This window comes from Manacus candei, unplaced genomic scaffold, assembly GCF_025592945.1.
Source record: "Manacus candei isolate 608988 ecotype Guabito, Panama unplaced genomic scaffold, ASM2559294v1 h1tg000028l, whole genome shotgun sequence".
Lineage (NCBI taxonomy): Eukaryota > Metazoa > Chordata > Aves > Passeriformes > Pipridae > Manacus > Manacus candei.
This window is the reverse complement of record NW_026138076.1, coordinates 29,544,583-29,566,928: the sequence shown is the minus strand read 5'-3', so window position 1 is coordinate 29,566,928 and position 22,346 is coordinate 29,544,583. Positions and strand designations below refer to the sequence as shown.

The following is a 22,346-nucleotide window of genomic DNA, read 5'->3' as shown; positions in this document are numbered from 1 at the left end:
TGTATGTATAAAGATGGAAAGAACTAAGACAGACACCTTAGTATTATGCTATGAAAAAAACCACAAACAAATAGAATATTACAGAAGACTTCTTATAAAAAGTTTTATTTATAAAGTTTGATCTATCCACATAAAAAAACTAAGCAGCGAACAAACTCTGAGTAGTGTTTGTGTACTGCAGAACCTGTAACTCATAGGGAACTTCTTTGACTCTGAACAAGTGATTTTCTACTGCCATGCTGCTTGTTCATACAATTAAGAGCCTTCCTCTGTCTCCATAAAAGAAATGGCATCATGATCCAGTCCATTCAAGCAAGAGTTTGAAGCAGCAGTATTTTCTCATTAATGCAGAACCTATGCAAGACCACCATGAGATTTTCCCCACAGCGCGAGACCTGGCGCTCCATGGCCAGGCGGAAATCTTCCTTCACTCCTTTAGTTATACCCCGGGTAACTGTATGATGCCTTAAGCCATGAAGGAAAGAGAGACAGACAAAATAAAATAATTGTTATTTAGTGGACTACAGTAATTTAAAGGGTACTGCATGTCACTTATTATATATTTATTGTCCATATCTGAGTTTATATAACGAGAGTCAAATAATGAGAGTCAAATAGCCCGTGCTATGCTATTTTTTAAAAATCATGTGTTTAGTAGCTTACAATTCGTTTAACAGAAGTTCCATTAAAAGTCTATGTTCTCACTGCTTTTACTACGACTGTTGGGGAGGAAATAATGTTGCTCTTTTGGCTAACAGGAAAATCTGTTCTCTCAACTGAGCAAGTACAGAGTTATCCTTGCTTGGGAAAGGAATATTTTTTTTTCTCTACTTTTGCTGCCCAGGCTGCTTTTTCCTTGGAATCACTTCTTAAATGGTTGGGGATGAAAGAAGAGTGGCAAGATGAACTTGCTTTCTCTGGAGGAAGGGTGCCACCATGAAGAGCAGAGGGCATCTTCTACCAGTATCAAAGTGCAGGAAGGAGCTATATAATCCTGGGGGCACTGATAATGCTTTGACTAACGAAGGGCATAGTGAACATTTCATAAAACCCAAATCAAGACAGGCTGTGAGTCTGCATCAGTAGAAGCCAGCTCTTATGGAGATTCTAGACACCAGGCTGGGATTACATTTATTCTGAGCAGAAGTTCAGGACTTGTTTTTAAACAGAACAAAATTGAGCAAGCTAAAGCAATGCTGGCTGGGGAAACTCATGGGATATTGCCCTGTTAAAGGCCGTTCATCTGAACAGCTCTTTGTCCTCGCACTGGCCTGTAGCACTCAACACCTAAATTTTGTCCTTAAAACAATGTTCTGCAGCACCAAAGCACTACACTTCACTAGCACTGGTCCAGAACTGGACAAGTAAGATCAAGACATTTTAACATCTACCTGCAAGCCCTACTCGGGAAGGGGAAATAAATATATGCCCTGGAAAGAGAGCCCTAACACTAGTAAAGGAGAAGGATAAACTAATTTAGAGAGAAAAGCACAATGCTAATGCTGAGACAAGTCCTGAGTCATAGGTAAGAAGGGAAGAGCTGGTCCAAACCCAGCAACCACTCTGAAAGACAAAAGAAAATAAAAAATAAAGAGTGAGGGCATCTATGCAAATCCAGAGATGCTGGAAATGAGAAAGGGAAAAATCTCAGAATTACTCTCACCAACTCTACCACCCAACTTCCACTTAAATAAGCAAGTCTGGCATTTGAGAAGAGACTTCTCTGCCAAAACAGTGGAGACTTCTGCAACACATGAAAAAGGCAAAGAGGAGACTAGCCTGGAGCTTATTGGCAATTCCTTATTGAGCTAGGCTAAGTGAAGCAAAACCACACTGAAAACACTCCAGCATATTCAGAGGTTATGGGATAAGTCCTGTTTTCAGTCCTTACTGTTTTAAACATTGCTGGCAGCCGAGTGCTATGGTCAGTTACAACCTAAAGCAGAATACACAACCTACAGCTACTGAGCGGGCCAGCGGCGCTTTGGAAGATGTGTGTCATGTTATAGCTGGAAAACAGAAAAGAGAATTCAGAACAACCTAAATAAGGAAAAGTAGCTACAAATGGATCCAGTAACCAGTATCTTGAGAAGGAAGGGCTATACTCTTGCTAATATATGATCAAACATCAGTATAACTTTGGAGTATTTCTACATTATTGTTTAAATTCAATAGTGATTATTAAATTGAGAGGACACGGATACTGGCAACTTATGGGAAAAAGAAAAATAAATGTTATAATAGAACAACATGGTTTGCCAGGCAATGTAGGCACAAATGAAGGGAAAAAAAAAGATAAAGATTAAGTAACAAATTGCTGAAAACCATGGGCAGTAAAACATGTTGACAAAACACAGCACACTATGAGTGGGGTTTTTCCACTTGGTACCTGTCAGCAGTCTGTATGCTGGGCTGTAGCACAGGTATGAATTCCTGCTGCAGTAACCCCATGGGAGGGCTAGAAGTCCTTTAAAAAACAGCAAATAGCAGCATTCAAACACCCACACACCAACTCCCCCTCCGGTGCAAAACAACTCTCCAGAAAAAGGAGCAACAAAAAAACTAGGGTGAGCTCACATAGCAATATGATCACTGAGCAGCCAAAGGGGTGCAGGACCCTAACAGCATCAAACATGCAAATATCCCCAGATTTCATTGCAAGGCTGTTCTACAACTGTGGTCTAAATACATACACATATTTTTGGAGTTACACTGGGGGAAAAGGACAGCAGCAGGTGCAAAACAATACACAGTTGTACTAGGATGAACTGTCATAGCTCTTCCTAGGAAGCATGTCAGCCAGAAAAGATTTAATCAGAGGAGCACTGCAGAGGATTTAATCAGAGGAGCACCAGAGCTTCCCTCCAGAGCTGGCAAGAGCATGTCAGCAATCTGAGAGAGATCACAACTTGGAGTAAAGGGGTTTGCTGCTGAGCCCAAGCCGAGTGCATGCACAGTGGGTATCGGCCAAGTTGAGTACATGACAGTGTTTGTTAAAGGTTGCCTAAGTATCTTTTCATTAGCCCACAGATGGCCTTTTTCACCTTTACAAATTCAAACTGCATAAAAAAATGGCTGTTAGAGGATGGCACAACGTCAGAGCACAAATGCCTGCTCAGAGCAACCTCCTATTTATGACCAGGGCCACATGAACTGACCCCCTAAAGGTGTCTCAGCTGAAAGACAGTTTGTCTCCTCCCTGGAGTTCTTATCTTTATGTGTTATCTATAACAATATAACATGTCCAACCTAGAGCAAATCCAATGCCCCACTTAAGAAAAAGAGAAATGAGAATTTTGGTATATAGCGTACAGGTCTAGTTTCTTAACCTAAGTCTTTCAAAATGTCACCTAAATCTTATTAGGCACCTGAGTACTGAGTGCATCATTCACCCCCACAGATGCTAAGAAGGGAGCAGAGAGACAAAACTCACACTTACATAGCTATAATACTGAGTTAGGTGCTTACCTTCAGATCTCACAGATGGGCATTTTCATTATATCTATAATTTATTAACAGATATGGATGGAGAGCTATGCTTATAAAAGTCAAATGAAGATGGGACACTTAACACTCTAATATGGCTACAATAACCTGAAACAAAATATTCACAAAAATTATTCAATAAAATGAGATAATTTTTCAAGAGTTCTTAGCATGAATGAGTCCAGTACTTGCAAAAATGGACATGGGGAACAGATAATACAAAGGACCAGCAAGATGTTATTGGTCTCAGAGTGGCAGATGTTTGCAAAAGGGATTCTGTGCAACTCTGTCTTCACTACTGTTTGCAAGATCTGCAGTGAGAACTATATGTACCCATGTGCACAATCAGAATAAAAATTACTTTTTCAAGATACTTTGTTTCACTTCAAACCAACTGAGCTTCTCCTTCTCTGTCCCCAAGGACAGATGTGATGGGAATGGAGTAGAGGTAGAACACTCAGCTTTCAGATCAAGTTTATGCATTTTGATAGTCTACTATTAGATTAATTAGAGTAAGTTTTATCAAACAGAGAAGCAAGGTAATAAGCAGCAACTTCTTGCATATTGTTCTTTTTCTCTTTAACCTCACCAGCTAACACTGCCACTGCTGACATGTATAATCAGTAAAACTATGAAATTTGGCTTGTCTAGAAGGGAGTTCAAAAGCACTTAGTGGTGCTCAATTCAAAGGTCATTGAATAAATCTTGTTGACGCTACAAACAGAATGAGCTGGCTATATCACCAGTTAAACCCAAAGCCATGGACCTTCCTATTCCTCCAATGAATACAAGCAAAGGGAAAGCATACAAGCTGTATATATATTTTGCAGAACCCAACTATAAGTCTACAGGCTACCAAGATCTTACTTCAGCTTTTGAAAACCACATTGCAGTTTGCTTTGCTGGTTTCAGAAAAATGAATATAATTTCCTATGAAGTACAAGGTACTTAGAAAAAAGTACTGGAAGAAGAATATGGAATTCAACGGGGGAGAAATGTCCTATAAGTCATCAAAAAAAAAAAAAAAGGTCCCTGCAAAAGACATACAATATCTGAAATATATTTTCCATCACCTGAGATGCAGGATTGCTACATTTATGCTGAGCAAAGATCAGACAAAGGAACAACTGCTTAATGTCTGGCCTGTGGTGGCAAACTCAGAGTCTTTCTGAGAATGACTGAATAGCATCTGAGCTGCCTCTTCTAATTCCTGGGAGCATGGTGCAGCAGCTCATCCAATCAGAACTTGTGATAGTTTTGAAAGATGTAAGCAGTCTGCAGATACTGAGCCTACCTACCAACCATATCCCAGGAAAGAGGGCTATGCTGGCACACATTATTGAAAACCCCAGCTGGGGGAAGCTGTGAGCTAACCAGGACTGGCGAGGTCAATGCTGTTGGGTGACACCACCCCTGGGTCTCACAGCCAGTCCAGCTAAAAAAACATCTGCGGTACCAGGGGATAGACGTCATCTCCGATCAGTGGCCTACGCCCTGAACTATCCCTTCCACCAGCTCTCTGATGAAGTGCTTCCAGTCCTACACATCTGACCCACATAAAAGGCACTATACACAGCTTTTCCAGCTGGACAGGGTATTTGTTTTGGCTCAATAAGCACAAAGAAATGGACTGCCCTTCTACAAGCATTTCCATCATTCAGGAAACATAACACTGATCAAATGGAGGTTAAAGAGAAATTCTGTCTTGCTAGAAACTTCTTGCTACCTACTTCCTGACTGGTGGGGTCAGAACAGAAAGTAACAGCTACCACGCCAATCCAAACAGAGCCGAGAGAAACAGTGCCGAACTATTGCAAAGAAATCAAGAGAGCAGGTGAGAAGTTACCAGGCAGAGTCTTCAGCGCTAAGCCCTCTTGCTGACAAAGCTTATTACTTAACATGATACGTGGTGCAGCATATCCTGATGCTTGTTTTCATACAGCGGGTTACAAGCAGTGAGATATAGCAAGGGTAAGAGTTTGAAAATCTAGACCTTAAAAGAGAAAATTCTCTGTCACATAAGTAAGCATTTGAATTTCTACTTCTCTTTAATTACACTTGGCATCTCATTTTTATGTTGGTTACCTAGAACTTCGGAAAATCTATTTACTAATCCAAGTTTGGATCCTGTTGTCCGACGTTAGGCTCCCATTTTGAAAACTTCAGCCCATTTCTACTTAATGAACAGCCAGAATACATTGACTCAAAGTGGAATTTCAACAAACTTTAAGCAGTCCCCCTCTTATGAAGCCAAATATCATATTCTCATAAACAACCAGGATATTCCAAAACACTCTGCCACCAAAACCCTGCAGCAGATAGTTCCGAGTCAAGACTGAACAAGTAAGAACACCTAGGAAGTTAATCCAAATTATTATTTTCCTTTAGCATCTCATAATAAGCTAACTAGAATAAGATTGTTCAGTACATGGCAAGAGATGACTTGCTAGTTCTAACAGAAAGGTTATTAGAGTGTAGCTGGAGTGTAATTTAATTTATGTCTTACACCAAAGCTTTTCATCATTCCGTGGTCTTTCATAACTTTGTTTACAAGGAATAGTGCTTTCTGTTCAGTGTTACTGTTCAGCCAAATTAGTAACAACACCTTGCACTCAGGTCTAATTATTCAAAGAATTCCTGTAAAGTGCAAGTGTCTGGTTGAAAGAGCACTACTGTAATAACTTCATTATGAATCATTCTAAAGCAAATGCCACACTCAGAAATAAAGTTCTGTAAAAGCAGAAGTTTAAAGTTGAAGAACCCCCAAAAGGAATTCACAGATCAGCAGGAGAGTCAGAAAAAGAAACTCAAGGCCTTATTTGAACTCCTTAAATTTAAGCTCAAAGACATGACAAACTATCCAGAAGATAACATAAAAGCAAAGACAACCAGAACATACTCCCTTTTTTTTTTCCAAAGAAAACAGTAAATGCTTTTTTATCCTTACTTGATCAACATTGCTTGATTTGGCAGCAATTCCAGATGAATTTTCCCTCCTTCCTGTGTTCTTAAATAAGCAAATTCCTCCAACATATCAACATCTGAAGAAAACGTTAAAGATTTGAGTAGGGAAACAATGATAGAGAACATTCATTCTTATCCCTCACATCTGAAGCCACATTGCTGAAAGGACAGTCAAACTGAACAGCTATTGAAGTACCTCATTCTTAAAAGCGACAAAGATAACAGGCATGTATTCCTAATCCTCCACAAATTTATTAGAAATGGTTTTTTAAAGTGCAAAAACATCAGGTAATTTCTTTTCTTTCTTCATTTCTTCATATCCACAGTCAGAGGTAAAGAAAGTTTATTTCTTCAAATTCCCTGATTGTTTTTACTTCCTTTTTCTGCATTGCAGGTTATGCTGCTGGTTTTCTGAATTGAAGTGCAATGGCAACATACTTAAGAGTACTCTCAAGTGCCAGAACAGGTGACAGGAAGCATATTTACAGTCTGTTGTGTGCTTGACCTTTCGTAAGAGGCTTTCATGGTATGGAAATAAATACAAAATATGATTCAGGGAAAGAGCTACTACTGAAACTATCTAACAGCTTTTTCAATGCTACAGCACAAGGATGTGACATTCTTGGTTAGAGAAAGGATACTTGTGACATAGTTGAAAAAATTCTCATACTGGAAGTTTCCTTGTTGGCAGATTTTGTTGATGGCTTTCAGGAACAAGTTCTCACCCCTTGGCCACTCATGCTGAAGCAGAACAACTACGTGGCCCAGCGCCATGTCATCTCTGCTGTCCGTGAAAGCTCTGAGCTTCAGGGAAAAAATGGCATTGAAACAATCAGGAAACACATGCTGCTTTTATAAATATATGGGATTCATCTGTGCAAATACAGAAGTTCTTTAAAAATTATGTATTAAGGCAAAATTAAATACACTTCTAAAGTAGGTTGGAAATCTCCAGCTAAGATATCAATTTCTCTCCAGTGCCCTATATAAAGGGAAGTCTGAACAGAGACAAAAATTTTGAGATTAATTCTATCTGCTCTGCTCAAAACTAGAGAGATCAAATGGTCCCCCATCAACACTCCACTACCCCCTCCAGAAAAAGATCGTTCACCAACCCATTTAGGTGAGAAGGACTTGAGGCACAGCCCTTCGCACTTAGTCACAGCAGTGGGATAAGGCCATGCAGCTTCAGGAACCCAGACACATAAACCAGGCCTTAAAAAGACAGGAAAACTTGAAGCCCCAGTCGACCTTATCTTACCTTGAAACAAGCTAACAACAGATGAAGGCAGTAAGGCATGATAGCTCTGCTGGTACATGGCCAAAGCTTCAAATCAGACCCTGCAACAGAACAGTTCTTTAGCGGTCTCACAATTATCTAAGTTTGAAAGAAATTGAAATGGAGCAGAACAAATCTACAATTGCCAATCTCAAGTAGGGAAGAAAGCTTTGAAGGTAAATTATGAATTATTCAAAAGTTGAACTTAAACCTTTAATTTTTTTTTCCTTCACTTCTCTTTTCCTGTGGTAGGACTTTGTCACCAATATACTTGAAGAGGTACCAGCATGAAAACCACAATACAAAACCAAGAAGGGATAGTAGCAACTCCATACCTTTCCTGAATTTAGACTTGACTTTAGGTTGCTCCTCTTGCACTTTACCTCCTTCTTGTATTGGAAGTAAAATATAGCACATGAGGTCAAGCACTTTTTCACATGTTTGCTATAAAAAGAAGGGACATGATAATGCTAAATTTAAAGTTCTTAAAATTCAGGTATGTTAATAATTATTAAAAATTTCGGACACCACAAAAGAAAAAAAAAAATCGCAAAATTCTCTGCTAGAACTTGAATGGACTTAATATACAGCATAGTTTGGCTAAGCAAAAAGACTGAGCTGTCCTTTAACAATCTCTGAGAGCCTACATATATAATTTTAATTGTGAAAAAATATGTATTGCTATTCTTCATTTCAAGGGTGTCAGATCAAAAACTGCAATCAAAACCTATGTTATTTTGAGGGATTAAGTTTTCAAATGTATTCTTAGAATAGTTTTGTAAAGCTTGTTCTGTTCATGGTAAAAATAGAAAGGAAAATGGCAATTTGACAGCATGACAAATTCAATGAATTTTTAATGCTATTTCCTAGAGACAGTAGGAGGTCTGGGGATAGATGATCACATTTTCAGTGAAAAAGTACTAAACTAGAAGGGACAAAAGCACTTGTCCAATAACAGTAGGATGATATTAGATCCTAAGAGACACAGACTTTATTATCAGTGCTGACACTGACTGACCTCAGACCACCATGCATGGCTGTAATATTAAAAAACACAAAATATGTATTGGAAAAGTAAAGCAAATTCAGAGGTCAGGTCAGATAATATTGATCTAGAGTCTCTTACATTGTTAGTTGATAACTATTTTCTAAGACAATTAAAGAAGTTTCTTTACTTTTTCTTTCCATATGAAGCCTATATCTAAGAATTTCCCCTCAATTTTAAGAACTGATTCAATAAAGTTAAAGAATTCAAATTTAAGGTTATATTTACAGACAACTCAAACACTTGTAGCTATGGAAAATTGTAACTAAACTCTCAAATCTTAACTACCAAATAGACTATATATATATGTAAAAGAGAGTTGCTAATGGATAGTCAGCTAATATGGCAGGAAGTGTAATTCTTCCTCTGAAGCACGGATTTTTCAGTAGACCCTGGTTTATACTTGATACCCTTTTGAAAGCAGGAAAATTCAAAGGAAGAAGAGAGGGCCAGATGATGAAGGATCAGTGTGTGGACTGCTGTACATACCCGATATTCTCCAAGGGCAAAGTGGCATGATGCTAACTGGATTAGTGCTCTCTGATTTTCTAGAGATCCTTGTCCTGTAATTTGCTGTGGAGAATGAGAGCCCTGAAGAGCTGCCAAGTGATGGAGGCTGCTGATTGCTTTTTTGTACTGCCCCTTTAAAAAAGGATATAAAACCAATACTGTTAGGGTCTTCTGTATACAACAGGTAGAAAAAGAGAACTAAAAATTCCCTTACAGAAAGCTTTCAAAACAGAGTGTCCAAGTAACAAGCCTTCAAAATTTTAACCTAGTCTACCACTCTCCAGTGATGGGCTGTGTGCAGGAGTGTGGATCAATCATTTGCAGGGCAGTGACAAGATAAACAGAATTCCGCTTTAAAAAAAACAGTTTACGAAATCATATTTGTAACCGAATCAAACAATCATAGTCTTGAGTTAACAGTTTCTTTATTTAGACTAATAAAGTTTGAAATAGCTCTTGTTCAGGTAACAAGTACAGGCAAAAATAAAAGACCCCCAAAGGAAAAATAAAGAACAAGCTTTCTTCTGTGGGTGGTATTGGAATAGGCACAGTCCGCCTAATTTTTGAGGAGAATGATAAATATTAACTGAGACATATTCAAATCTTTTGGTGTTTGAAAATTCCTCTCTCTAATTGTTTTCCAATATAATGCACTGACTAATAAAATGCACTTTTCTTCCATAACACTATATATATATACAGAGAGAGAGAGAGAGAGAGAGAGAGAGAGCGATTTATATCCACTGGTTGAAATGCCTGCAGAGAGGTCTTTTCCATATGCCAAAACTAGCTGGACTCAAACAACAGCTATTGGGACAGGAATATCCTAAGCAGGGTACCCAGCTTGTGTTACAAACAGTGTAGCTCCATCCCCACAAGGGTTATATTTTAAGGCATAAAATCAGTAAACACTATAAGCAGTCAAACTTGCTAATCAAACTAGCTTCCTCTAGAAGGAAGAGCAACACAATTGTGTTGTTTTTCCTCGTTTATACTGTATTTTTTTTTACCTGGTAGATGATCATGTCTGTAAGAAAGATTCTTAACCAAAGCCAGCTCTCTGTCTTCCATGACAAACAAATTCTGGTGAACTCTGCAGAAGTGGTTAGAGAAGAAAAAGAGAAAATAAAGGATTTCATAGCTTTGGGTTAAAAATCAATTCTGTATATAAAAGAAGCTCAATTTAAAATTGGAAAAAAACCCCACCAAAACAGTAAGAGCATGAAATCCTTCAAATATAAAATACTCTCTTTCTACACACTCAGATTTTGATTATACTTCTCTTCAGTGTCCAACAAACCTAAAAGCAGCTAGGTGGTACTATTTCCCTGCTTTTTAGAAATTTTCTTCAAGATTATCACATCAGATATTATGAGAAAGGAAGAGACAGAGTAAACACACATCTTCTTAAGCATAAACTAAGGCAGCCATTAGCAGCACATCCTCACTCAGCATTATCAGCTCTACTACTGAACAACTGCTCCAACAGAAGTGGAAGTGAATAAGCAAAACTACATCAAGAATGAAATGAAATACAGGAACAAAATATTCAGAAACACAACTGATAAAGCTCCTTACTGGAACTTTTATCAAAAATACTCAGGACCCAAAGCAATTTCAATTTTAAGGATTCATAATTGACAGGAATTCCATTTTAACAACAGTAAAATTACTTCTATGCAGAGCAATGAAGCATAAATGCAACTCTGCCTGCAGCTAGCCTTACCTTTGTCAAGTGATTCCAGAGAACAGAGCAGCTCCCAGCTTTCTCTTGCCAGTTTGAAGCTCTCTAATACTTCGATGGAGTTTGCAAGATCTGCCTTGTTTACTGTAATATGGCGACTTCGTGCCTTCCCAGAAGGATCCTCATCATCTGAGCTCTGCTTAAAAGTCATTTTAAAACAAAAAGATTAACTTCATAATTTATACTTATTTCAAAGGACTCTAAAACCACAGAAGTTCCACTAAACACAAGAAAACTATGTATTAGAGATACCAAGGTCCTAGTATAAGTGCCTTTAAGTGATTTTTTGCTTAGCTTGTTTTAATATAAGACCAATCTGTTTTGCTACTAAGAAACTCAGGGGCACAGTATGATAGGCAGTATCCCAAGCGAATTTATTCTCTTAAACATGGTGTACCATCACTGAGCTTCAGATAGATTATCTGTTGAAGTACATACACTTTAAACTTTATCACTCAGTTTAAGCCTACAGTGGCATAGTGCAGAGGAAATTTTTGTGTAAGTGTGTACTTCTACCACCAGAGAAATTCTATAAAATAGTGGGTTTCTACCACTAAAGCAGTATGTATACTGACAGTTCCAGTCGTGAAAAGTCAATTACTTCAGAAGTTTAGTTGTAGAACACCTGACTGCTATAGCTACCTTTCTAAGAGTTTCTGCTGAACTCCTTCAAGTTAAAATATTCACAGCAGTACATATGTGTCTACAGCAATTGCTGCAAAAATTGTTTTATTCTTGCTGGCTTTAGAAAAAAAATCTCTTTGAAAATTGTGGTCATAAACAGCTATTCCAGCATAGCTCTAAAAATATGTCTATTACATCTACGCCAAAACCACTATTGTCTGAATTCCAGTACCAATGCCATTCTTGCTATGAAATAAAAAGTCTAGAAGAGTTACCATTGTTTTTTCTCTTCCTTCAGCAAGTTTCCTCTTTTTGTGTATGTGTTTGTTACGATCAATATCTGTATCACCATAGACGTTGGATACATCCTCGAGAAGAACCAGTGGGGTTTGGTTTGGAGCATTTGGACCTGGATTTAAAGACACATTAATTCACAATTACTCTAAACTGATCTGAAAGGACTCATGCCTACAGCAAGCTGGTTTTGTTTCCTTCACAAGTAATGACTCTAATACTAGAGAAAACAATCTGAAACAAAGTCACTTAAGTTGCATAAGATCAAACTATGCTGCTAAAGCTATGGTTTCCTCAAAGCAGCCTTATGGTAAAGGTCAGACATCACGAGAGTTTGCTTGAGAGCTTCAGAATATTTTTGAATCCTTTTCTTATGGAGCTGTCACAAGATATACTTAGGCAGCAGGTGTTCTCTCATCAAGTATTATTTGCTTTTATGTAAGTATAATAATTCAATAGATGAACAGTGCAAATGGCTCTGAAGTTAACAGCCACAAATATGGCAAAGCACAGCAATATTCTCAAAACATTCTCATGAGAAACCAAAGCAACATGCTGACAGGCACTGATGCCTTGAAGAAGTGAGTATATTTTATGACAAGATTTCCCTGGTAGGATCACTCAGTGTCAGCTTTGATCCCAGTGATTTCAGTAAACAGAATTAAACCTTTAATTGACTGCCAGAGCGCATCTTCACTCTCCATAGTCTCTAGAGAAGCCTCAATTTGAAACACAGAAGACAATTTTTACTTTCACCAGTGTCACAGAACAGCCGGTGGGATCTGGTAGCTGTTATTTCAAATCCCAGTGCTAAAGTTTCATTAAATATAAAATAGGAACAATACTTCTTAATCTCAAACAACATTGGTACATGATCACTACTGAGACAGCTTTACTTCCAAAAACATTTCCTCCTTTTGCACAATCAAGTTGTATATAGATGTGCAAAGCTCAGACAAAGAGAAATATAAAGGAAAAGGAAAATCCATTAATCTCTTTTCTCTTTTTGAAATCTGTCCCATAAGATAGTAGTGCAGACAAGTATTTTCAGTTTGTGCTTTTCTTCTGTTTCTATTTTCATAAAGATGTGAGGCTAAGGCCTCATTCATAATTGCAAAGAACTATTTTGAGAGTTTAGTAGAAGGACAATCTACTTCATCTATTTCATCTATTGACATAAAAGAACCTATCTTAAGGTTTCCTATCTACTCAAAAGTGATGTGTAAGAAGTCCTATACAATAGAAGTTCATGTTAGAAGAAACAACCAACCTGGTATACTTAACAAATAAGGTTATCTCTTTTGACTAGGTACAAACTAAATACCACCATCAAAATGTCCCCTACACAAAGGCTACAACAGATTGAAATTACCTCTCCTGTACCATCATGTATTCCACTATATCAGAATCTAACCTAAGCAAACTGAAAATAGAGCTAAGACATAATCCAGAAGATGGCATCCATGAGAAATACATATGAAAGTACCACAACTGGGATGCTGGAAGAGTTTCCTTGCTAGAACCTCAAGAGCTGCCTAGTTCTAACACCTGAGGAGAAAAGAATGGGTTTTTCTTTTACTCATACTGATTTAAATTAAAGCTACCTAAGTGCTCTGCTTTCCAAGAAGTGTTCTCTTCTCAGTACCCCAAGTGCACTAGAGATTCCAAAACCTCCAGTCCTAAACAAAAACAAAACCGAATCTCACCCTTGACTGGGGCTGCAGACCTCTTACAGTACTGAAAGTTACACAGCCATACCAAGAGCAGTGTTGTGTTTTTCTGTCTATCCAGGCTCTAGAATGTAAGCTAACAGAGTTTTTAACTGTTTTGTAGCAGAAAGTGTTGTAAATAAACCCCTAAAGGCATCAGCCCAAACAGCAACTCCTGCCAAGCCTGCAGGCAGCCTGAAAGTTAGGAGAGATGTGAATTGCCTCATTCATTTATCAAGTCTCCAGCAAAGCAGATATGAATTATGTAAGAGAAATGCATTGAAAAGTTTTCCCTCCAGAGGTTTCTTGCAAATCCAGGCACATGAGAAGAAAGTCACAGATCTAATCTCAGAGCTACAGATTAAGGAGGAGACAGCATTTTTCCCCACCACCATGCTTTTAAAATATGTAGGATTCTACATTTCTACAGTAAACCCTCCAAAGAGAAGGAGGAAAAACTTTAATGATAGAAAGGCTAAGAAAGGCACTGAATACCACTGGACTTTCTTGCTAAAGCAGAAATGAGTAAAAGATGTCTCAGAAATACTTTCCTGATGTCAGGAAATGACAGAGGATACCACAAACACTGCATCAAAGGGACTGCACTTTGCTACATCAAAATACTTTCTTTTTTTGGTAGTTCAGTCTGAAAACACTAGTTTTGAAATATTCAATTGTACAACTTAAAAAGGAACATTTTCACTAGTTCTTTACTTCATTTCTTCCTCAACTCAGAATCAAGCAGCGAGAACTACATGCACAGTTGAAGCATCTTCCTGCTCCCCCATTACTCTTCTTTCCTCCAGACAGAACAAAAAACTCAACTCCATTAGTTCCTGTATTTGTTAAAGTGACTACATGTTCTTTGCACACAGGTTACCACGTCATTTGTCCTCTGAGCTTAGCTATCTACTGACACCATTCAACCGGCTACCCAACATTCTGTATAGCTGCTTAAAACCCATCATTTTGTACTGACTGCTTCCTCAGTCAAATGATCATTTGCTCCATGCAGAAAAATGTGATGAAACTTATGATCACAACACATGGAATTAAAATTATAATTTTATCATGAATCTGAGTGGGTAGGAAAATACACAGATAACATTCATACGCTAAACGTTCAATTTACAAATTAATTACAAGTTAGGATTAATATGCAAAGCACATCTTGAAGATTATGCTTGAACTATACAAAGAAAGCCAAGTTGGAAGCTTGTTAATTTCAAGAAATCTTTTCCTATTTGGCTTTTCTTTGCCTTATTATAAATTGGTTGTCTGTTCTCAATGCAAAGATATCTTCAGTTATCTAATGGAAACATTTTGTAGAATATTTTGATTGAAGGAAAGCAGGGAAACACCAGTAGTTTCTCAGAAAAAAAATCAGAGGAAAAAATGAAAGAAACATGATGCTGATGGAAGAGTAAGAATCAATCCTAGAAATGTTTCTCATGATGTCTGGTCTGTTACTTTTCTCCCTGCTAGACAACTTCTGCTGGCCAAGGCTGAAGCCACTATAGTTACACTGATCTTTGGTCTGATCCACTACAGCAGTTGTTATGAAATACTTCTCCTGGTAAGATTAATGGCTTCAGAGAATTATAACAAGACCCACTTGTAAGATATCACTTTGCAAGATGACCGTTTCAAAAGGCTAATGAGAAAAGATCTCTCAGATATTAGCAATGAAATCACAATGCACTCGTTACAGAAGTTGAAATATTAGAAACTAACCTTGAAAGAGCGATGGTTGGATGTTGCTGACATACTGAAACGCATTTTTAAAGAAGACCAACATCGTGGAATACACTACTTGATTCTTATATTTAGCATGGGCATCACTATCAAAGTTACTGATGTATCTGCAGAGATCTTTCATTCGATGCAAAATGTCACCAAAACTTCTGAGAGGAAGAGAGGCAAAAAGAATTCAGGATGCTACACAGACTCCGAAACTAAAGGAAATGCACAGTGAATATCAAAATCTTAATGTTTCTGCTGAGAACATCCCCCCACCTCAAGTCAGTGGAAGATGGGAATACATGCTAGTAAAATTTCACTGAACATTTACTATGTTTCTCTTTGCTGAGGCACATAGGAAAGGACACCTGACAGTACTATAGTTCTTATGTATGACTTTCATAATGAAAAACTGAGTTTAGAGATTATTTTGAAAGTGCTGTCCAGAGCCACATTTCTGCTTTACATTGTACAGTCTTGAAAGAAAAGCTGCTGTGAACTTACACAAAATTCTAGTGTTAAAATCCTTCTTCAATGCACCTCCTTCAGAATTAAAAAGCCAAATTCTCCTTGAGAAGAAATACCTGGGAAAGTACACTTTTCTTACCTTCTTCCCTTATCCATTTGCCATTCACACCTCATTCCCACCACAGACAATATTTTAAATAGCCTCTCCCAAGGATCTGTAATCTGGGATGACTTCTCTGTGAGACCATCTATTACATATTTCTGAGAGCTGCGCTTGCTTGGAGACATAATATCAGAGGAATCTTGTGAACCTAGGAAAACCAGCACATTTTTCTCTTCATAAAGAAATCAAACAAACTGATCAATTCTCAAGAAGAAGATGTAAAAATTATGTCAGAGCTTTTAAGGTAACTATTCTTTACCGAGAAGGCTAACAGGGAGTAGTAGGCGTTTCTGCCTCCTCATACAAGGGAGCTGCTAGGCTGGATAAGGACATCTTGGATATTTCGTCCTACCTCTCGGTAGGTATGTTGAAGCACTATGGGGTATTTTGGAATCAAAGAACTAAGAAACATCAAATTCTACTATTAATCGTTGTCTACATGTTACGTTACATAAAAATAATGCGTTTTTTACTAAAATACATTCTAAGAAAGATTAATTTTGTAAAAATATTCTTACCTTGATACTGGCTTTCTGTCTGTGTAGATCTAGTTACATAGTTAATATAAAATTCCGCTGCTTTATTCAGATATTTATATAACAAGCTGGCAGGAAGTCGTACATCAGGATTATTAATTATCAGAGGAAGAACATCACAAACTAAAATAGAAAACAAACCAAAAAATTCTTTAGGTTTGTGGGGCTTTTTATTCTATTTGTCCTAGGTAAGGTTTCTCAACCAGCAATGTAAGCCTCCATCTCTGGCTGACCATACACCACAAAGAACCTCACATGACAGACTGCAATACCAATTTGTACTACATGGTCAGCCTGGACTAATGTGGCCTGAGCCTCTTCTGACTAAAGCGGTTTTCTAATCGCAGTATCTTGAAAGTAGTTTTACTGGTCTCAAAATCTTGCCATACTACAAAGTAAAACAAGAACATTAGTATTTTCTTACCAAATAATTTTCTAAAACAATTCACTGGAGATTCTTGGTCTTCAATACTTTCAGCATCTAATAATGTTTCTCCAAGGCCTACCTGTGTGAGCAGAGGTGAAAATCAAACACTGTACCAGTGGTTCTAGAAACTTTTTGAACTGCAATTTAATGAGGTTGAACAGTAATTCAGTGGATGCATGATTAGATACATGATTAGCATGTGCAAGTCTGTGAAGGTATAGTTAAACTGTCCATACTTAATAACAGGTGAAAAGCAACTCCAGAAGATAGCAAGACAAGAACAAGAGAAAAACTATGCCATGTGACTACATTAGTAAAGACATGCACAGACAGGTGAAAGTCATACATAACTGATATTCTTTCATTTACAAAACAAAGGATTGTTTTATCGGCTTCCATTTGTTTCCTGCCTAATTCCTCGCTGGTGGTAACCTCACAATACAGCAGTCTGAACTATTAGCCACAATTAAACATGAATAAAAAGAGTCACCCCCTCACTAGGCAAAGGAAAACACATTTCAGCAAAATCTCAAGAAGCAGAGTGTCAATATCCTGAATAATTACTACAAGCTTCTCTTCTCTTACCCCGTGCTGCACCACAGTCTCTGGGAAACGTCGTAGAAGTAACAGTAGCATTTCTGCCCTTTCTAGTGTGTTAAAGCACTGCTCTGTTGCCTTCAGTAACATTTCACACTGGATTCGACCAGGAAGGGTTTCAAATAATCCTTAAAAAAAAAAAAAATTAAGACATTTACCTTGCTGTGTCTGAATTGTAAAGCTGACTGAAAAAGGGTAAAAGATGAGTCAACAGCACTTTGCCATGCAGAGTGAAAGGGATTTTTGTTTTTTTCTGTTTTTAATACCCATGACTAAAAAAAAAAAATCTGTTCCTTTCAAAGAAGACCAAATTAATCTTTATCTGTGTTTATTCGGGTGCAGAGAACTTGAATTAACAAGTAAGACTGCTAATGAGTGGAATACTCAAAATCCTAATACTTAAGTATTCAGCATTTCAAGATGCCTTTTCAAGACCGTTCATTTATTTTTGACTTACATTCCATTTTTACAATTAATATTTTAATTATTAAAATTTAGTTTTTTCCAATTTAAACTTCCAGTGAGACACCAAAAAGAAACTAACATATTCTCCCTGTATGTTTTATGTATTTGCTCTGAAAAATAAACACACCCCATGAAAAATCAAATGTTTTCTTAACTGGAATAGCCTTTATGCAGAGCTACACACTGCTTATCCTTAGAGCTTCTGAAGCATGTATTCAAACAGCAGGTTATAATTTTTCAGGCATAAATCCTGCTTTCAAAACTGCCTGTGGCTGCCGGCAGTAACGGCCAAGCCCTTCTGGTCACTGCTCATTTTCATAACCCTCACTTCATATATACAAATTCACCCCATCTTTATTATCATTCACTGTTCTCTGCAACCTGTGGGATGATGAGTCACAAGTCCCATTCCATTTATTCCGTATTTAATCTCTTTTCTAAGTGCTTGTTGTTTTGGCAGACTCACTCTGCCCATGTCAGCGACAAAGCAGTAGGAATCAGTTTGTCATATCCCTTTATTTTCCTAAGCCTAACACACCAAATGAAATCTCTAAGGCCGAGTTGAGAAAAAAAAAACCTGCAGCCCACAAGCAAAGTTAAAAAGACTGACACTTACTTGCCACACTAGATATGTAACCAGAGGGTTTATCCTTAGATTCCTTCAGGATAGAGAATCCTTACCTCTTAAAAACTGTGTCTGCTTGTCCTGTGAGTCATTCCTTAGTGCTGATGTAATAACACTGATCTCCCTCCATACAGCAGGTTGGTCTGGAAAATTCACAAACCTGTAACAAAGTTTGAGGCAAGGAATGCACGGTGACCTCAAAATCTGCTTCCATGGCAAAACCTTTCCATGAAAATATGTGCATGAGCCAAATATAAAATAAAACCTTCCTTTTTACTGTCTATTTTTAATTAATTAGAACTTTTCTGCTTAATTAATCCACATGGATTTTCAAGAACACTCATACTGTATTTCTGGAAAAGTCTGACAATTTATAGAAATGAGCACCTGGCATAATTGTAAGGTTCCAGCTCTGATTACTTACATGTCATAGAGCAGCCTGCCTGCAGACGCTGTCCTTTCAGCATTCCTCTCAATAGTGTACATCTCATACTGCGGGAGGAAAGAACAGAACATTACCTTTCTAGAACACTCTATGAATCAGATTAGTCCTTCCACTCTGAAAAAACTGTCCTCAATTTGCTACAGCACTGAGTAACAGAAAATTAAAAGACTGCAACATTTGCTGGAGAAATTAGGAAGTGAGTTTAGACTACCTAATCATACATTAATTTAGGCATAAACTTCTGTAAGATAATATACTTACTAATAAAATTATTAATATTAACAACCTTCCAATATCTGAAAGAGTCCTACAGGGAAGCCAGAGAGGGACTCTTTGCCAGGAACCATACTGATAGGTAAGGGGTACAAGGAGTAACAGGTACAAATTCGAAGAGGGGAAATTTACATTAGATATTAGGAAGGAATTCTTTACTGTGAGGGTGGTGAGACACTAGGACAGGGTGCCCTGGGAGCTTGTGGATGTCCCAACACTGGAAGTGTTCAAGGGCAGCTTGGATGGGCCTTGGGGCAACCTGGCCTAGTGGAAGGTGTCCCTGCCCACGGCAGGGGTTTGGGATTAGATGACCTTTAGGGTGTCCCTTCCAACCCTTAACATTCCATAGTTCTACGAACACGCTGGCTTAATCTTTACACAAATAGAAAACTTAGAAATCAAGGTCTGTAGCCAGACAAATGCAATGCAAAGACCCCGAGCTGTTACAAAACCCATAAGTAGTAGAGGTATTTTAAATTTTTTATTATTATTATTAGCTACGTCACCGCGGCAACCCACGGCCCCGCCCCCATTGGCCGAGCCGTCTGTCAATCAGGCAGCGCCCGCAGCAAGGCCGCGCGGCACCCCCGGTACCGACCGGGTGCGACACCGGCGGCGCTCACCTGGATGTTGAAGTCGGCGGGATAGAGGCTCCGCGCCGTGATGAGCCAGGCCTTGGCCGCCCACAGGTCCCCCGGCACCAGCTCCCGGGCCCGCTTCACCAAGAACTCGCAGTCCCCCTGCGCCGACATCTTGCGCCCGGCCTCGCCCGGCCCCGCCCCGCCCCGCCCCGGCCGCCGGGCGGTGCGCATGCGCTCAGCGGCGCCCCGAGGCCAGAGCGCCCCCTCTTCCGCCCTGCCCTGGTGCGGCGCGCTGCTCAGGGGGCGCGCTCCGGCCGCCATCTTGGAAGCGGGCAGGCGATGTTCCGGCTCGCTGGGCCGGGCACAGTGATTGGAGGGAGGTGGAAGGACGTGGAGCGTGGGAGTAGGTTGAGGACGGCATGTGGAGCTGGAAGTGTCGGGTCGGGGAGGCCTTGTATAGGGAGGCACGAAGGACTGGAGTTTTTTCGTGAAGCCCAGGGCTATAGTTTGGTTTTCAAAGTGACCATAAGGAATTTCGGGAGCAAAGGTGAAAGAGGCCTCCTGCCCTTTAGCCTTTGGCAGCCAGTGTGGTCGCTGGTAGGAGATTGGCCGAGTTACCCTCAGGAAACCTGAATTTTGGCCCCGTGTGCCATGTCTCTAAAGGTGCTGAGAGGCAGTAGAGTTAAATCACCAATGCCAGGGGCAGTGGAGCACTGCCCTCCTTAATCTGGTGTTGCTGCAAATCAAAGCCCATTTTAAAAGTCCAGGATGATACTGCCTGGGCTCATGCTTCTCAAAGGTTCTTACAGTCCAGTACCAAGGTCACCATTGCCAGATGCCAAGAAAAGCAAGACCTTTCACCACAGGAATGCACCTAGCTTTCAACAGCTTGCAACTGAGACTCGCTTGTTCTCTTTAGTTTTTGGTGTTAGGATGCTTGATTGCAAACTTAGCCCTTTCTGTTACTTAGTTCATAATTAAATGTCTCTGTTTCTTTTCTTGTCGCTTTGTTTGTTTGCTCCTTTCAAGTAGGCTCTTCCTTCCTTTTGTCACAACAGACCTTACAGACTTTGCACTTGGGGACTTCCACTGATCAAATCCATAAACCTACACATGCAAGAGTCAGTGTAATAATCCGATTAGCAAGTAGTTTTAACAGACCCATAACTTCTGTTATGGATAAAAAAGGTCCCTGTTTTCCTGCTGAGGTGACTGGTTTATTTTTGCCTTGTTCTTAGTTATGGCACAAGGCTCACATATGCCTCTCATTCTGCTGCTGCTGAAAATATGTTCTCACAGTGTTAGCCTGCCACAGCTTTTCAGCTGTAGAGCCCCTTCGAGGGCTGGGAATTTTGTTTCTCATCTCCTCCTCTCCGTACTGTTGTCAATTTCTCCTCTTTCTGTGCTCTTTTGGTGGGAATCTGATTTGATTTCACCCTGTGGCCACAATGTTGGCCATGCCTGGGGGAGAGCTGCCACGTGAAAATTGAAAATCAGCAGATTTCAGCAAGAAGTGTGCTTACAAAGGCTCTGCCCTCTGAGGGAGGGGGCTGAGTCCAGACTAACATTGAATTGTTGTGATTCCATGCCCTGTTTTGACTTCCTGCTGCTGTACTAACAAATACTAATTAGGGATCCTTGACAAACTAAGGCAGTAAGAACTACTGCACAAGTGCCTTACAGAAAGCACTGACCCTATCTGTCAGTAGCCAGTGGTGCACACTGGCTGCTGCGAGGTCCTGTTCATTGCCCCCTTTCTCAGGGCTCTCACCGTACAGTGGTAAGTTGCGCTTTGAAGGAGCACAAAGTATGTAATTGCTTTTCCATTCAGAGAGGTGACAAAGCCACAGCAGAAAGTCAGCTGTCCCTCATAAAACAGGCACCTCCTCTTCTACCCTTGCTATCAAATCTACAGACTGCTCTAGGATGGCACAGGTCCTTTAAAAATGGCTTCACAGCCCTGCAATCCCTTGCAAGTGCAGCAGTGTTAATAACTGCCTGGTGTGTGTGAGTCTGTTTCGAGCTCTTCCCTATGTACTTGTGCAGATGCATATAACCAAATTTGATTAAAAAAAAAAATTAGGAGTTTTACTGTGGGGCTGAATATGGTTAAAAAGTTGTGCATTCTGTCTCTTCAGAAGCTGCCCAGCAAGGATTGATGGGTTGTTTGGGGTCCCCCATATGTTGCCTAGGAGACCAGGATCAGGATGATGCTGCAAGAGCGAAATGGGTGGCAGGGGGTTACCAGAAGTTACTTTTGAAAATGAATGGATGCGTGAGGAGTCCCCTGAAAAGTTGCTGGTGCAGAATCACCCCTAAGACACCAGTTAGGCAGAGGGACAGCAGCTTTTGAACCAGTTTCACAAGGTGT

The 22,346-nt window shown here is 39.4% G+C and overlaps 1 protein-coding gene across 4 annotated transcripts; it reads right to left on the bottom strand.

The window, feature by feature from the left end:
* Positions 1-86: 86 nt before the first annotated feature.
* Positions 87-20,183, bottom strand: INTS10 (integrator complex subunit 10). 4 transcript variants are annotated; one of them, XM_051789636.1, is made up of 18 exons: positions 20,018-20,183; positions 19,101-19,168; positions 18,733-18,836; positions 17,575-17,714; positions 16,987-17,068; positions 16,545-16,685; positions 16,003-16,174; positions 15,390-15,559; positions 11,928-12,061; positions 11,011-11,164; positions 10,295-10,377; positions 9,264-9,416; positions 8,065-8,173; positions 7,712-7,791; positions 7,092-7,254; positions 6,434-6,527; positions 2,390-2,467; positions 87-465 (listed from the first exon to the last, which is right to left on the bottom strand). In XM_051789636.1, exons 1-18 carry the CDS (start codon positions 20,144-20,146, stop codon positions 309-311), a joined length of 2,211 nt encoding a protein of 736 aa, XP_051645596.1. In that variant the 5' UTR covers positions 20,147-20,183; the 3' UTR covers positions 87-308. The 4 variants fall into 4 exon arrangements, with proteins under 4 accessions (XP_051645596.1, XP_051645597.1, XP_051645598.1 ...); XM_051789637.1 differs by having other exon boundaries at positions 11,011-11,167; positions 20,018-20,166; XM_051789638.1 differs by lacking the exon at positions 2,390-2,467 and having other exon boundaries at positions 11,011-11,167; positions 20,018-20,166.
* Positions 20,184-22,346: the final 2,163 nt, after the last annotated feature.

What these genes read in the sequence shown, in the direction of transcription:
- INTS10 (XM_051789637.1), bottom strand. Translation starts at nt 20,146, where the DNA reads ATGTCGGCGCAGGGGGACTGCGAGTTCTTGGTGAAGCGGGCCCGGGAG. An exon ending in GGCAGGCTGCTCTATGACAT is followed by an intron (nt 18,837 to 19,100) that starts GTAAGTAATCAG and finishes ACTTTGTTACAG; the next exon opens with GTTTGTGAATTTTCCAGACC. An exon ending in TCTGGAATCACTTGACAAAG is followed by an intron (nt 10,378 to 11,010) that starts GTAAGGCTAGCT and finishes CCACTTCTGCAG; the next exon opens with AGTTCACCAGAATTTGTTTG.